Source organism: Microcaecilia unicolor, chromosome 6, assembly GCF_901765095.1.
Source record: "Microcaecilia unicolor chromosome 6, aMicUni1.1, whole genome shotgun sequence".
Lineage (NCBI taxonomy): Eukaryota > Metazoa > Chordata > Amphibia > Gymnophiona > Siphonopidae > Microcaecilia > Microcaecilia unicolor.
The window spans coordinates 93141555-93156316 of record NC_044036.1 but is presented as its reverse complement, the minus strand read 5'-3'; the positions used below and the strand labels follow the sequence as shown (position 1 = coordinate 93156316).

The 14762-nt window shown below is 46.7% G+C and overlaps 1 protein-coding gene across 3 annotated transcripts in view; it reads left to right on the top strand.

The window, feature by feature from the left end:
* Window positions 1-14762, top strand: part of DHX9 (DExH-box helicase 9) — a 334908-nt gene that overhangs the window by 176003 nt on the left and 144143 nt on the right. For all 3 annotated transcript variants that reach the window (XM_030205460.1, XM_030205459.1, XM_030205462.1), the window contains 3 exons: window positions 9026-9217; window positions 10447-10588; window positions 10757-10839. In XM_030205460.1, coding sequence (XP_030061320.1) covers window positions 9026-9217; window positions 10447-10588; window positions 10757-10839 — 417 coding nt within the window. The remainder of the gene's footprint in view (window positions 1-9025; window positions 9218-10446; window positions 10589-10756; window positions 10840-14762) is intronic.

The following is a 14762-nucleotide window of genomic DNA, read 5'->3' as shown; positions in this document are numbered from 1 at the left end:
GACCCCTTAATACTACATTACTCAAAGACAAGACTATTGTACAGGAATATAAAGAACATTTGAAAGACTGTCGCACAATCTGTCTTCTGGCCCTTCACTCTCTGTTGTTTTTGTTGCTTTGAAGAATGTCACTAGAGGTTCCTTTTTGAGAAACATGCTGCCTTGATAAAGCAAAAGCGGGAATCCCTTAAAACATTCTTTCTCACTAGAATCTCTCAACTAAAACTAGAGCACAAGTGGCATGGCTCCCTAAAATCTGGAAGAAGCTTCATATGGCTAGACTATCTCTTGAGTGTTTGTATCAGGAGGACCTCCAGTTTGCCTTGGACAGGGTGAAGCAGTGCCATTATATGAATACTCTTTATGGCGAGCTCTATTTTGGCATATAAGCTTAGAAAGGCTTGAGAGGATCAGATGGTTGGGAAAGTTAAAAATAATGGGGATCAATTGCTTGTAAGTCCTCGCTTATGGGTCTTTTTTGTGAGTTCTTGGAGGGGTTGTGTGCCAAGGATGTAGAGATTCAGGATGTTGCAGTTGACTTACTTGGGCTCCTCTGCTCTGCTTTGCCTTTCTGAGAGACAGTGGAAACTTTTAGAGGCAGTGGTTGCTCTGGATTAGGTCTTGAAGGCTATTCAATCCATGGCGGATGGATTGCCATTGGAATTTTATAAACTTTTGCTGTTGAGCACTCTCCTTTCCTGGTAGATGTTACAAATGGGGTGAAAGATAGAGCTTGAATTTCTGTCATATCAAAGGAAGGTAAGAATAAAACTGAGTGTCAATCATATTGCCCTGTTTTGGTTCTTAATACAGATATAAAACTTTTGGCCAAAGTTTTAGTGCTGCAGTTGGGTAACGTATTGTCAACTCTTGTCCACCCAGACCAGGTTTTGTTTGTCTCTAAGAGACAGGCTGCTGATAACATCTGCAAAATTATTAATTTAAACTATATATCTTCTAGAGCAGATCCACAGTCTTTTCTCTTGGGGATAGATGAAAATGTATTTGACGGGGTCCACTGGGGATTCCTGGACCAGGTTTTAGCAACTGGGACTGGGGACCTCATTTAGGGCCTAGATTTCGGGGCTTTAATTCTACAGCCTGTGTGAGGGGGAATGGGCGAAATTCTGCTGTTTTCCCTTTCCAGAGGCACGAGGCAGGGTTGCCCATTTGCTCTTTGCCCTGGGAGATTGGGCATCCAAATGGCAGATGACGTTTAATGTCAGCATGTGCAAAGTGATGCATGTGGGAAAGAGGAACTCAAACTATAGCTGTGTGATGCAAGATTCCACATTAGGAGTCAACACCCAGGAAAAGGATCTAGGTGTCATGGATGATACATTCCTTAGTGTAGCAGCACCTGACTCCTAATGAGCTGTGTTCACCTACCTGCAGGTGGAGATAGAGATCACTGAACGGAACTCACTTATAGGACGGCCAGCTTCTCCCTCAGTCAGTATATATATCTCTCTCTTTTCAGCAGGCGTTGGACAGCTTCAAACCAGCTCCTGGATTCTTTGCTTAGGGTGCTCCTGTCCTAGCAAGGCTAGCTCAGTTGAGCCTGGGATTGATTGGCCATCTTTGGGGGTATATCTGGTGGTCCCAGGTCCCTACCCCACCCTGTATTCCCCTTCCCCCAAAGCCCATTACCTGTTTTTGTGCCTGGCTTTTCCTTACAGATTCCCCCCCAAAAAAGGGCACTGAAAAAAAAATTAGGCCAGTTAGAGTAGCTTGACCCCTTGTTGGGGGCAGCAGTGCCTGAGAGGACAGCTTGAGAGGCTTCACTTTGGAAGGCCCCCTATCTAGGCCAGAGACCCAGGACAGTGCAAGTGTTGGGTGAATTTTGAGGTTGAGTACCCCTTTAAATTTCCTAGTACTGTTGGGTTGCGGTTGCAGGGCTGGTATAGAACGGCAGCGGAGGCAGTTAAAAGATGATCCCGGTGTGAAAAAATCAGCAGCCGATTTTTGCCCAACTGGGTTTCTGACATGGGGAGTAGAGTGGAGACCGCTTTTTCCGCCACTGACTATTTCCCACACAGGACTGCATTGATCTTCCTGCCGGCATATCTGCTCTGCAGGAGCCCACAGTTTGTGGGCAGCAGGCCCGTTCAGACCCGTTTTCCATCCTGGACACTCTCACCACTGAGGGGGCCTGGCTCTATGCATGCTCCTCAGTGAGAAGGAGGTACCTGGGCCTTCAGGGGCCTATGAGCCTTTCTCTCCAGTTTGTTCTCTTATTACATCAGGCATACTTATTAAAGTGTGTTTTCCCCCAGTCACAGTCTCTTTCTCAGTTCTACCTTGAGGAGAGGGAGCCGGGGGGGGGGGGGGTCTGGATCCTTCAGTCACCACCTTTGGACCCCATGCAGAAGCGACAGGCGGCGGCTACATCCGAGGTGGGGTCATTGAGGCCCCCATCCCTTATTCGCTCGGGTGCCCTGTCAGTGGCAACCCGGCATCCCTCTCAGCTGGAAGTGGGAGAACTGGTTCTGGCAAACCAGATGACCCGTCCACAATTTTCATTGGGAGGAGTTTTCTGCCCCGATTTCTAGGGCTCTGTAGGCCCTCAATATTGCTGATTCAAAGGCCCAGGTTTCTCCTATGATGAATCCGAATATGGCGAGTACACATAAGCAGTCTAGGGCCTTTCCTATTCATGTCCATCCAGGAGCTTATTACGCCTTACGGTGGTTAAGGCGATGTCTTGCCTGTGCCTCATGCTGGCGGACTCTCTGGAGAAGTTTGCCTTGCCCAGGGTGGATGCCTTGGTGCTGGCTGTCACCAAGAAAGCCAGTTCTGTTGAGAGTGGTGTGGCCCTTAAGAACATGCAGGGTAAGAAGTTTGAGGCTTTGCTGAAGCACTCCTTTGAGGTCTCCGCTTTTGCTCTCCAGGCCTCTATTTGTAGTTCCTATGTGGCTCGGGTGTGCTTTAGCTGGGTGCAGCAGGTAGCAGAACAGGATACAGAGATATTTTTGGTCTTATCCTCTCCTCTGCAGATGGAATCTGCTCTTGCGTATTTGGCACAGATTTACTTTATCATTTGGTTCGTGCTTTGTCCAAACAGATGGCATCGGCAGTCACTTCCTGTCAGTTATTGTGGCTGTGCCATTGGACAGCATATGCTGCCTCTGAGCAGTGGCTCACCAGGTTGCCCTTTCCGGGTAAGCTCTTATTTGGGGAATGATTTGGAGAAGCTGGTGAAAGATTTATTTATTTTTATTTATTTATCACATTTGTATCCCACTTTTTCCCACTGATTGCAGGCTCAAAGTGGCTTACAATAATATTGTAGCAAGTTACAATGCAAAGAATACAATTTTTGCAAATTGAGCAGGATAGATATAACAGTTGACACCAAGTCGCATCAGCTCCCAGAGAACAAGTCTAATCCTTCCTCTCAGGCTGGGGCAGTGAGGCTGTGCTTCCGGGATGCTTGGTTGCAATTGGCGAAGCGCAGCATGTCCTGGTGGCTATCCCACCAATTTGGGGGGGGGGGGGGGGGGGTACACAGCCTTGCTAAAGTCTCCAATGATCTGTTCCTAGCCAGATCCAAAGGTCTCTATTCTATCCTCATCCTTCTCGATCTATCTGCTGCTTTTGACACTGTTGATCACAGCCTGCTCCTTGATACGCTGTCCTCACTTGGATTTCAGGGCTCTGTTCTTTCCTGGTTTTCTTCTTATCTCTCCCAGCGTACCTTTAGTGTATACTCTAGTGGATCCTCTTCTACTTCTATCCCACTGTCAGTTGGTGTACCTCAGGGATCTGTTCCTGGGACCTCTTCTCTTCTCCATCTATACTTCTTCCCTTGGCACTCTGATCTCATCCTATGGTTTTCAGTATCATCTTTACGCTGATGACTCCCAGATCTACCTCTCCACACCAGAAATCTCAGCGGAAACCCAGGCCAAAGTATCAGCCTGCCTGTCTGACATTGCTGCCTGGATGTCTCAGCACCATCTGAAACTAAATATGACCAAGACTGAGCTTCTTTTCCCCCAAAACCAACCTCTCCTCCTCCCCCATTCTCTATTTCTGTGGATAACACTCTCAATAACACTCTCATCCTTCCTGACTCATCAGCTCGTAACCTTGGGGTCATCTTTGACTCCTCCCTCTCCTTCTCTGCACATATTCAACAGACTGCTAAAACCTGTTTCTTTCTCTATAATATCAGCAAAATTCACCCTTTCCTTTCTGAGCACACTACCAGAACCCTCATCCACGCTCTTATCACCTCTCGCTTAGACTATTGCAACTTGCTTCTCACAGGTCTCTCACTTAGCCATCTCTCTCCTCTTCAATCTGTTCAAAATTCTGCTGCACGACTAATATTCCGCCAGGGTCGTTATGCTCATATTAGCCCTCTCCTCAAGTCACTTCACTGGCTTCCTATCCGTTTCCGCATACAGTTCAAACTCCTCTTATAAGTGCATTCACTTTGCAGCTCCTCAGTACCTCTCCACTCTCACCTCTGCCTACATTCCTCCCTGGGAACTCTGTTCACTGGGTAAATCTCTCTTATCTGCACCCTTCTTCTCCACCGCTAACTCCAGACTCCGTTCCTTTTATCTTGCTGCACCATATGCCTGGAATAGACTTCCTTAGCCGGTACAATCAAGCTCCATCTCTGGCAATCTTCAAATCTAAGCTAAAAGTCCACCTTTTTGATGCTGCTTTTAACTCCTAACTCTTATTCACTTGTTCAGAACCCTTATTTTATCATCCTCACCTTAATATTTCCTTATCTCTTGTTTGTCCTGTTAGTCTGTCCTAATTAGATTGTAAGCTGTGTCGAGCAGGGACTGTCTCTTCATGTTCAAGTGTACAGTGCTGCGTACGTCTAGTAGCGCTATAGAAATGATAGTAGTAGTAGTACACAGTGGGTAGTGGTGGTGACGGATGTCAGTTTTTCGGGCTGGGGCAGCTAGTCTTTACCATTATGCGCAAAGCATTTGGTCTGTGACGGAGGCACAGTGGCCGATCAACCGGCTGGAGCTCGGGCAATAGCTTCTGCACTGAGGTCCTTGCTGGAGGGCAAACTGGTTAGCGTCATGTCAGATAACATGACGGCAGTGGCCTATATAAACAAGTAGGACAGCATATGGAGTGTATCCTTGGCGGCAGAGGCGTATTTGCTCTTGCAGTGGGCAGAGATCCACCTGACATGCCTCTCGGTGGTACACATTGCGCGCCATCTCAGTGTTGGGTCGCTTTTCCTCAGCCGGTATTTTCTGGACCAGGCGGAATGTGAACTGTCATCAGAGGCCTTCCAACTGATTGAACGGCAGTGGGGCACTGCGGCAGTGGATCTCACGGCTAACAGGACCAACGCAGAGGTGGACTGGTTTTTCAGCCACAAGAGAAAGTCCAGGCCTGGATGCACTTCTTCAGCCTTGGCCGTTGTAAGAGGTGCTTTACATGTTTCCCCCTTGGCCGTTGTAAGTGGTGCTTTACATGTTTCCCCCTTGGCCGTTGATAGGGTCCTTCACAGGATCAGGCGTCGTCGGGGCCTGGTCATGCTGGCAGGCACTCCGCTGCATCTGTCTGAGACTCTCGATCTGCTGTTCCAGGGAAGGGTACAGATGGAGGATGACTCCTGCTTTTGGTCTTAAGGCTTGACACTTGAGAGTTCTAGACTGAGGAAGAAAGGGTATTCCGATTCGGTCATCGTGACTTTGTTCCAGGTGTGGAAGTGGTGTATGACTATGGCTTTGTAGCCTCAATTTGATGCTGAAAGCACTGGTATTGGTGTCCTTTGAGCTGCTCAGTAAGTATCTCTCAAGGACTTAACTTTGAAGATGATGCTTTTGGTAGCCATCTGCTCCATTCCGCAGGTATCGGAGTTGCAGGCCCTCTCTTGTTGGGTGCTCTTTTTAGGGCTCACCAGTGTTTCCCTTAAGATTTTTCCCCTTCTTTCTCCTAAAAGTGGTGTCATCTTTCCATCTTAAGTGGTAGTGTTGCCTACCTTTTTGTCATGAGGATTTGGGAGACATTTTCAAGCATTTGCACCCACTGAGTGTCAGGAGGGCCCTCCTGAGGTACCTGGAGGTGATGAATGAATTTCATTGGTCAGATCAAATGTTTGTGGTGTTTGGAGGGACTAGGAAGGGCAAGGCAGCTACTAGAGCTACCAATTGCACATTTGTTAAAGGTGATCATTAGTTTGACACTTATTGTTTAGGGCTGAACGCCACCTGTAGGTCTCTGGGCTCATTTCCCTAGGGGCATGGTCACTCACATCTTGGGTAGAATTGCACTTGATTTCACTAGAAGAAATTTGTAGGGCCACTACCTGGTCTTCACTCCTCCTCCAAGCATTACAGATTGGATGTGCAAACTAGAGAGAATTCTGCTTTTGGGACAAATGTGGTGGCGACTTGACTTTCTTCTTCCCCTCTGTTTGAGGATTACTTTGCTATGTCCCATTGTTTTTTTGAGCTAATCTGGTGGACTTTAAGGAAGAAAAATTTGGTCTTTACTTGCTAATTTTCTTTTCATGAGTCCAACTAGACCAGTCCAGAAGCCTACCCTTCCATTTGATGGCTCCCAGGCAAGACAGGAGTCTTGTGAACCATCACAGTGGAGAGAGGGTGAAAGAGCCTTCGGGTGTTTCCTGGATATGGCCAATTCTGAAGTGTGGCAGGTCGATCAAGTTCCTGTCTGCTTTGTTATAGGAATACTGTGTTGCTGAGACTGCGCAGAAGATCTTATAGGGCATTGCTCACAACTCATTAGTCTCGGTCTCCTTCTGTTGGTTGAGAGACATAACCAATCAGGACTGGACTGGTTTGACTCAAGGAAAGAAAATTAGTAGGTAAAACAAAATATTTCCTTTTTACATATAGCACCACTCATCCTTATCATAATCGATTGATCAATATGTATTTGTTACTAACTTGTCATGGTTCTCTGTTTACCACATCTCTGTGATAGCCACTAAATCTAAGTCAGCCTATTCTATTACATCCTCTAGATCCATAATGTATTTCTAATAATGTGATCATTAGTATACACAGTTTTATAAGCACTACCCTTTTTTCTCTTTTCTGTATACATGTTTCATACTTACTTGCAAGTTTTGCCAACCATCCTCAAAAATCCTAGTTTTAAGTAAACCTGTTTTCACATTAGTATGAGAAACATTCTGACTGTTGTGAAGCAATTGCTACGCTTCTCAGACATTAGCTTTGAAGATGCACTCTGTCAGGCGGACCATGATGAGATGATGGAAAACCAATCTCTGCTCAGCCTCTAGTATTTAGGTTTATGATGGGGTTAATAAATAGATGACCTCCACTGCCAGCATGGGACCAGAATGTGGTTCTGGCCTAACTAGTGCTTTGAACCCTTTGAGCCTATATATGAAGCACCTCTCAAATGTGTTTGTTTCTATTTGCAGTCACTTCCACCAGAAGAGTTCATGTGCTAGCTTCTGTACACACAATTGTGCTAAAACCTAGCTGTCCTGCACACTCACCCAAAATTCCTGCCAAATGTGGGAACAGCCTTTCTGTTCAATCAGGACATTATACCCATCTGCTTTCTGAAATGGAATTCACATCCAGGAAAGTCTGTCAAGTCTGTCCTCCGTACATTGGGCTATACAGAAGGAACTTGCTTTTACTACCTTCATTGCACCAAGGACCACTGAAAGTACTCTCAGTTGTTAATTTTTTTTGTCCACCCCATCGTGGCACGCCTGTTATCACCAATCATGCACTCTCCAACTGAATAGCAGATTCAGCCAACATTCTTTTCCTAAACAGCACATCAGGGCTCATTAGCAGCAAGCCAAGGCAGCCTGTTACTAGCTCCACCACATGGACATCTTCACAAAGCAGCATTGGTTTAGACTCCTCCATGTCCGATGGCCTATTTGGCCGGACTGTTCTGCAAAAATCTTTTTGCATGAATGGTTCTGCCTAGGTTGATGAGTGTTCAGCTTACCAGAGTAGGGAAACCTTGTACACACAAGAGTACATCTCAGCTGAGTACAGACTGAGTGGGGAAGATGACACCAGACTAGAATGAGATTCCAAATGTGCACCCAGCAAAGTTTCCAAGAAGGTTCTTGGCTTTGGAGGATCAAGTCTGTGGTCTGGGAACCTTCAATGACGTCGCTTTCAGTGTCTGCATATCCTCCTGTCTATGGAGAACCCCCTTACTAGTAAACATCGTTTTGTGCATAGGGTTTGTTTTTATGGGAGTTCATTTTACCAAGTTAAAAAAAAAAAAAAAAAAAACCCCCGTAATGGCACGTTTGTTAAGCAAGTGTGATTGATTTAAACTTCAGGTTGGGACTTATATTCCAGTTCTGAGCGTCCCTGTTCTTACTAAGTTTGGTACTTTCTTGGTGACAGTTCACATTAAGTTGCTGTTGTCTGTATTAAGCAATTAAACTGAATTAACCTGTGGTATGTATAGCAGAGGTTGTAGATGTGAGAGGTAAAATTACTGTGTAAACAAACACCACTCCCCAGTGGTGTACCAAGGGGGGGGGTGGGGGCGGTCCACCCCGGGTGCACGCCGCTGGGGGGCGCTGCGGCGCGCACCTGTTGGCTGCGAGTTGGAATCACTACGCTAAATTCTCTCGTTCGCTGCAGCTCCCTCCCTCGGCCCGGAACAGGTTACTTCCGGGGCAGAGGGAGCTGCAGCGAACGAGAGAATTTAGCATTGCGATTCCAACTCGCAGCCGACAGGCGTGCGCAGCGGCACCCCCCCTAGCGGCGTGCACCGGGGGGGGGGGGCACATCGGCCCAGGTGTCGTCGAGACTAGGAACGCCACTGCCACTCCCACATGTGTAGCCCTAGTGGAAGTACACAGGTTTTAATGTTCCTTTATTTCTTGATATATCGTTTATTGACAAATCGTCTGTGCTTTATATTATATATTAAAACATTGCTGTGTTGAGTAGTTTAGGGGACATCCTCAGGTCTTACAATTTGTTAATCGCTGTGTTTTGATAACTGGTGAAAAAGAAGCATTTTTTTGGTGAGATTAACTGCGGTCTTCTATTTTCAGATCATGCATGAACGCGAGATGCTACCTGTAAAGACCTTTGAAAATGAGATCCTTAATACAATTCATCATAATCCTGTTGTCATCATCCGGGGAGCTACAGGATGTGGTAAAACCACGCAGGTCCCACAGTACATTCTTGATGAGTATATTCAGAGTGACCGAGGTGCTGAATGCAACATTGTAGTAACACAGGTGAGCACCCCCAGTGTGCCTATAGGCAGAATTTACAATTGATTAAACAGTAGCTTATCCTACCGACTGTGCTATAAAGTTCTTGCACTTCCACCTGCCTTATTTTATTTATAAAATTGTACATACCATGTTCCCAAGCCAAACTCGGGAGTGGAGGAGCAGCTAAATCTTGTTTTCCAAGTTTATTCCCATTTAATACCTGTCTTCTCCTTCTTTCTTCCTCTTGCCACTGTTTTGCTCATCTTCATCAGACTAGTGTGATGCCCCTCTCCTCACATGCTTACCCTCCCCCAGTCATCCCTCCTCTTGTGCTCTCTTATTTATCCCAACTATCCCCCTTCACTCTCCTCACCACCATCCCTCTCACTCTTCCCAAGCCCACTCACTCCTTCACCTCTTTCTCACTCCTGTTCTCCTCTGTTGCCCTAGTCTCTCATGTCCTGTTGCCTTCCAAACTTCCCTCTCTGTATCGTATTCTCTCTTTTCATTTCGACCCTGCTCTGCACGCCCTTCTCTTTTCTGCCAACCATCTTTCTGATTTTGTTTTTTGTTTTCCTTTTGGGGGAGGGGTTGCTGAGTCCAGTGCAAAATAACCCCAGCAAATTAAATTGGGGGGAGGGGTAGTAGAGTCTAATAGTACACCCATAGCAATGATAGGCTGAGGGGTCAGCACCGTCATACACAAGGCTCAGGTAAGGAGCAAAGAAGGTGCAAAATAGCTCCCCCAACTTGTATCTCCTGCTGCCTTCTTGTAGGCTCTGTTGTTGACTCCTCTTTGGCAAAAAAATGTCTGTGCAGCTTTGGTATTAAGCAGGCCTTCTACTTATGTATCCCCTCATTGTGTTAGGGATTATCAGGAGTACACATCACAGGTTGATAAACCCTTCTTTGTTGCCAGCAGTACATGACTTACTGCGCTCACAATCTTTCTGTTTTGCAGCTGGTGCAAGCCTAGTTCAAAATCACAGTTGGTACAGTAAATATCTCATTGAAAGAGCTTCCTGCCACTCACTGGTATAATAATATGGTACAGTGTGATCTTATATTTTGGTTTTATATTGCATTTGTTTTACATTGCAACATTTAAATGGTAGGGAGGTTTTATAGCTGCCGAACGGAAGGTGAATTGCTTTTGACTGTATTTTTTTTTGTCCAGTGAAATGTGCACATATATGGTGCAATAAATAGACAAGCTTTGTATACTTTGAAAATTAATTCTTTATTTGTAGCCCCGAAGAATCAGTGCTGTTTCTGTGGCTGAACGGGTCTCATATGAGAGAGCAGAAGAACCAGGGAAAAGCTGTGGCTACAGTGTACGATTTGAGTCTGTCCTTCCTCGTCCCCATGCCAGTGTGTTATTCTGCACTGTAGGTCTGTACTGCTTTGTAATTTGGGGGGTTGTATTGCATGCATTTGCAGAGTAGGGTTGAGTGGGGGTTGGCTGGTTGTCTTTGTTCTTTATTGATCAGGTTTTATGTAACTCTGACTATTCATTCCTGTACAGCTGACTGGGTGGGTTTTGTTTTTTGTTTTTTTTAGGAGTCCTCCTCAGAAAACTGGAAGCAGGGATTCGAGGGATCAGTCATGTGATAGTGGATGAAATCCATGAGCGAGACATTAATGTAAGTTAGATTCATAGACCTCTACTCTTACCTGTCATACAAACACATGATTTCAGTCACCTTGCAGTTATGGTTTTCACTTACTACTTCATCCCACCCTTTCCATGTAAATGTATGTTATGAACACCTGTTTAAAACTTTATAATTTTTGCAGATTTTCTTTCTGTAGTTCAAATGTTCTCTTTTGATAATAGTTCAGAAGTATAGTTATAAAAAGAACATATTATGAAGAGTTCTCATTGTAATAAAATAAAAGTATCAATTTGTACTACTTATTTCTATAGCGCTACTAGATGTACACAGCGCTGTACACTTGAACATGAAGAAACAGTCCCTGGTCAACAGAGCTTACAATCTAATCAGGACAGACAAATAGGACAAATAAGGGAAATACTTAAGGTGGGAATGATAAAACAGACATGGGTACTGAACAAGCAAGTAGGGGTTAGAAGTTAAAAGCAGCTTCAAAAACGTGAGCTTTTAGCCTAGATTTGAAGACGGGACGGTGCTTGATGTACTGACTCAGGAAGTCTATTCTAGGCACATGGTACAGCAAGATAAAAGGAACGAAGTCTGGAGATGGCAGTGGAGGAGAAGGGTACAGATAAGAGAGGTTCACCCAATGAACGGAGTTCCTGGGGAAGAGTGTAGGGAGAGATAAGAGTGGAGAGGTACTGAGGAGCTGCAGAGTGAATGCACTTGTAAGTCAATAAGAGGAGTTTGAACTGTATGTGGAAACTGATAGGGGGCCAGTGAAGTGACTTGAGGAGAGGGCTAATATGAGCCTAGCAAGACTGGCTGAATATAAGCTGTGCAGCAGAACTTTGAACAGATTGAAGGAGAGAGAGGTGGCTTAGTGGGAGACCTGTGAGAAGCAAGTTGCAGTAGTCTAAGCGAGTGGTGATAGAGTGTGGTTAAGGATTTTCCTTAGCTTCCCTCCGGACCGGCCCAGGATTGGACTGATGGGTTATCCACGCCTACCAGCAGGTGAGACTGAGAAAACTGACTCCAGAGAGCCAATGAGAGCCCTGGTCATGTGACTGTAACCTCAGTATTTTCTCAGTCTCCCAGCAGGTAGGACGTGAGCCATTAGTCTCTCTCTGTGGGATAGCTATTTGTCTATAATCTTTATTCTTATTCTGTGCTAAGGAAATTCTGTTTAAAGCTACGGATTTTAGACGCTGTGGTTGTCAGCCTCTGGGGTGTAACACTCGGGTGTCTCGAGTCCCTACCCCCTTTTCCTCCCCATCTCCCTTCTGTATTCTTCTCACAAATATTTAACATCTAAGGGAAGGACTACCCTTTCTCTGTAAAGGTGTTTTCTCCGAGGACAAAGCAGGCTGCTTGTTCTCACGACTGGGTTGACGTCCACGGCAGCCCCCACCAACTGGAAGAAAACTTCGCAGGCGGTCCCGCACGCAGGGCACGCCCACCGCACATGTGTGGCCGTCTTCCCGCCCGTGCGCGACCGTTCCCGCTCATAAGTACATAAGTAGTGCCATACTGGGAAAGACCAAAGGTCCATCTAGCCCAGCATCCTGTCACCGACAGTGGCCAATCCAGGTCAAGGGCACCTGGCACGCTCCCCAAATGTAAAAACATTCCAGACAAGTTATACCTAAAAATGCGGAATTTTTCCAAGTCCATTTAATAGCGGTTTATGGACTTGTCCTTTAGGAATCTATCTAACCCCTTTTTAAACTCCGTCAAGCTAACCGCCCGTACCACGTTCTCCGGCAACGAATTCCAGAGTCTAATTACACGTTGGGTGAAGAAAAATTTTCTCCGATTCGTTTTAAATTTACCACACTGTAGCTTCAACTCATGCCCTCTAGTCCTAGTATTTTTGGATAGCGTGAACAGTCGCTTCACATCCACCCGATCCATTCCACTCATTATTTTATACACTTCTATCATATCTCCCCTCAGCTGTCTCTTCTCCAAGCTGAAAAGCCCTAGCCTTCTCAGCCTCTCTTCATAGGAAAGTTGTCCCATCCCCACTATCATTTTGGTCGCCCTTCGCTGTACCTTTTCCAATTCTACTATATCTTTTTTGAGATACGGAGACCAGTACTGAACACAATACTCCAGGTGCGGTCGCACCATGGAGCGATACAACGGCATTATAACATCCGCACACCTGGACTCCATACCCTTCCTAATAACACCCAACATTCTATTCGCTTTCCTAGCCGCAGCAGCACACTGAGCAGAAGGTTTCAGCGTATCATCGACGACGACACCCAGATCCCTTTCTTGATCCGTAACTCCTAACGCGGAACCTTGCAAGACGTAGCTATAATTCGGGTTCCTCTTACCCACATGCATCACTTTGCACTTGTCAACATTGAACTTCATCTGCCACTTGCACGCCCATTCTCCCAGTCTCGCAAGGTCCTCCTGTAATCGTTCACATTCCTCCTGCGACTTGACGACCCTGAATAATTTTGTGTCATCGGCGAATTTAATTACCTCACTAGTTATTCCCATCTCTAGGTCATTTATAAATACATTAAAAAGCAACGGACCCAGCACAGACCCCTGCGGGACCCCACTAACTACCCTCCTCCACTGAGAATACTGGCCACGCAATCCTACTCTCTGCTTCCTATCTTTCAACCAGTTCTTAATCCATAATAATACCCTACCTCCGATTCCATGACTCTGCAATTTCTTCAGGAGTCTTTCGTGCGGCACTTTGTCAAACGCCTTCTGAAAATCCAGATATACAATATCAACCGGCTCCCCATTGTCCACATGTTTGCTTACCCCCTCAAAAAAATGCATTAGATTGGTGAGGCAAGACTTCCCTTCACTAAATCCGTGCTGACTTTGTCTCATCAGTCCATGTTTTGTATATGCTCTGCAATTTTATTCTTAATAATATTTTATAATAATCAGTTTTTTTCTATTCCGCGCTGGAGATAGATGCGTTCCCGTCTCTCTCTTAGCCCCGGAAACCGGATTGCGGCCTAGCCGTAGTTTTTTCTCTTTTTGAGAACGCGTTCGCGTCTTATTTTCTTAAAAAAAAAAAAAAAAAAGAGAGAGTTTTCCTCGTTGTCTTTAGCCACGAGACCACGTCGTCGCGGCCTTGTGGCTGCACGGTCGCTTCTTCTTTTTCGGGTGTGCTTTTCACCACTACCATCGACTATTTTGACTTCGCCGACGCGATTTTTCTGTCAAGGTCCCGAGTTGATTCAAAAAGTGTGGTCGGTGCGGCCGGCAGATGTCGCAGACCGATACTTACGCTTGGTGTCTCCAGTGCCTCGGCCCGGAGCATAATTCCAAGACGTGCACCTTGTGTCTCGGCTTAAGAAAGCGGACACAGGTGGCGGGGCAAGTTCTGCGGGACCGTCTTTTTGGAACTTGCGCCGGCCCTTCGATGTCGACCTCTACGGCATCGGTGTTGACGGACGGGTCTTCGGTACCGGTACCGATGTCGACGAAGTCGGCGCCGACTCTGGCATCGACCCCAGGAGTACAGGTACCTTTGGCCTGCCGGTGACGGCAGGGGTGAGCGGCCGCGTGGGCAGTCTGCCCCGGCCACTCTCTCTGCTCAGGGCCATCGGGACTGAACCCTGTCGGATCCGATTCCTCGAGGCCGGGGGGTTCTACCTCCTCCTTGTCTCTTCCGCCGAGCGCCGATGACGGGCATCGCAAGAAAGCTAAGAAGCACCGTCATCAGTCGCCCACGGCGCACAGGACTGCCAGCTCCGGTACATCGAGGGACGACTCGATGCCCAGGAAGCGGCAGTGCCGGGAGGAGCGTTCCCCCTCGGTCGAAGAGGTGTCGCTGCGTGAGTCCGCGGGTACCTCGGTACCGTCTCCTGGACCCGAGCAGCTTCCGGCACCGGCACCCACACCGGCCCCTCTGCCTTTCCCGACAGCGGGCCTTGACGAGTGCCTCCGAGCCATCCTTCTGG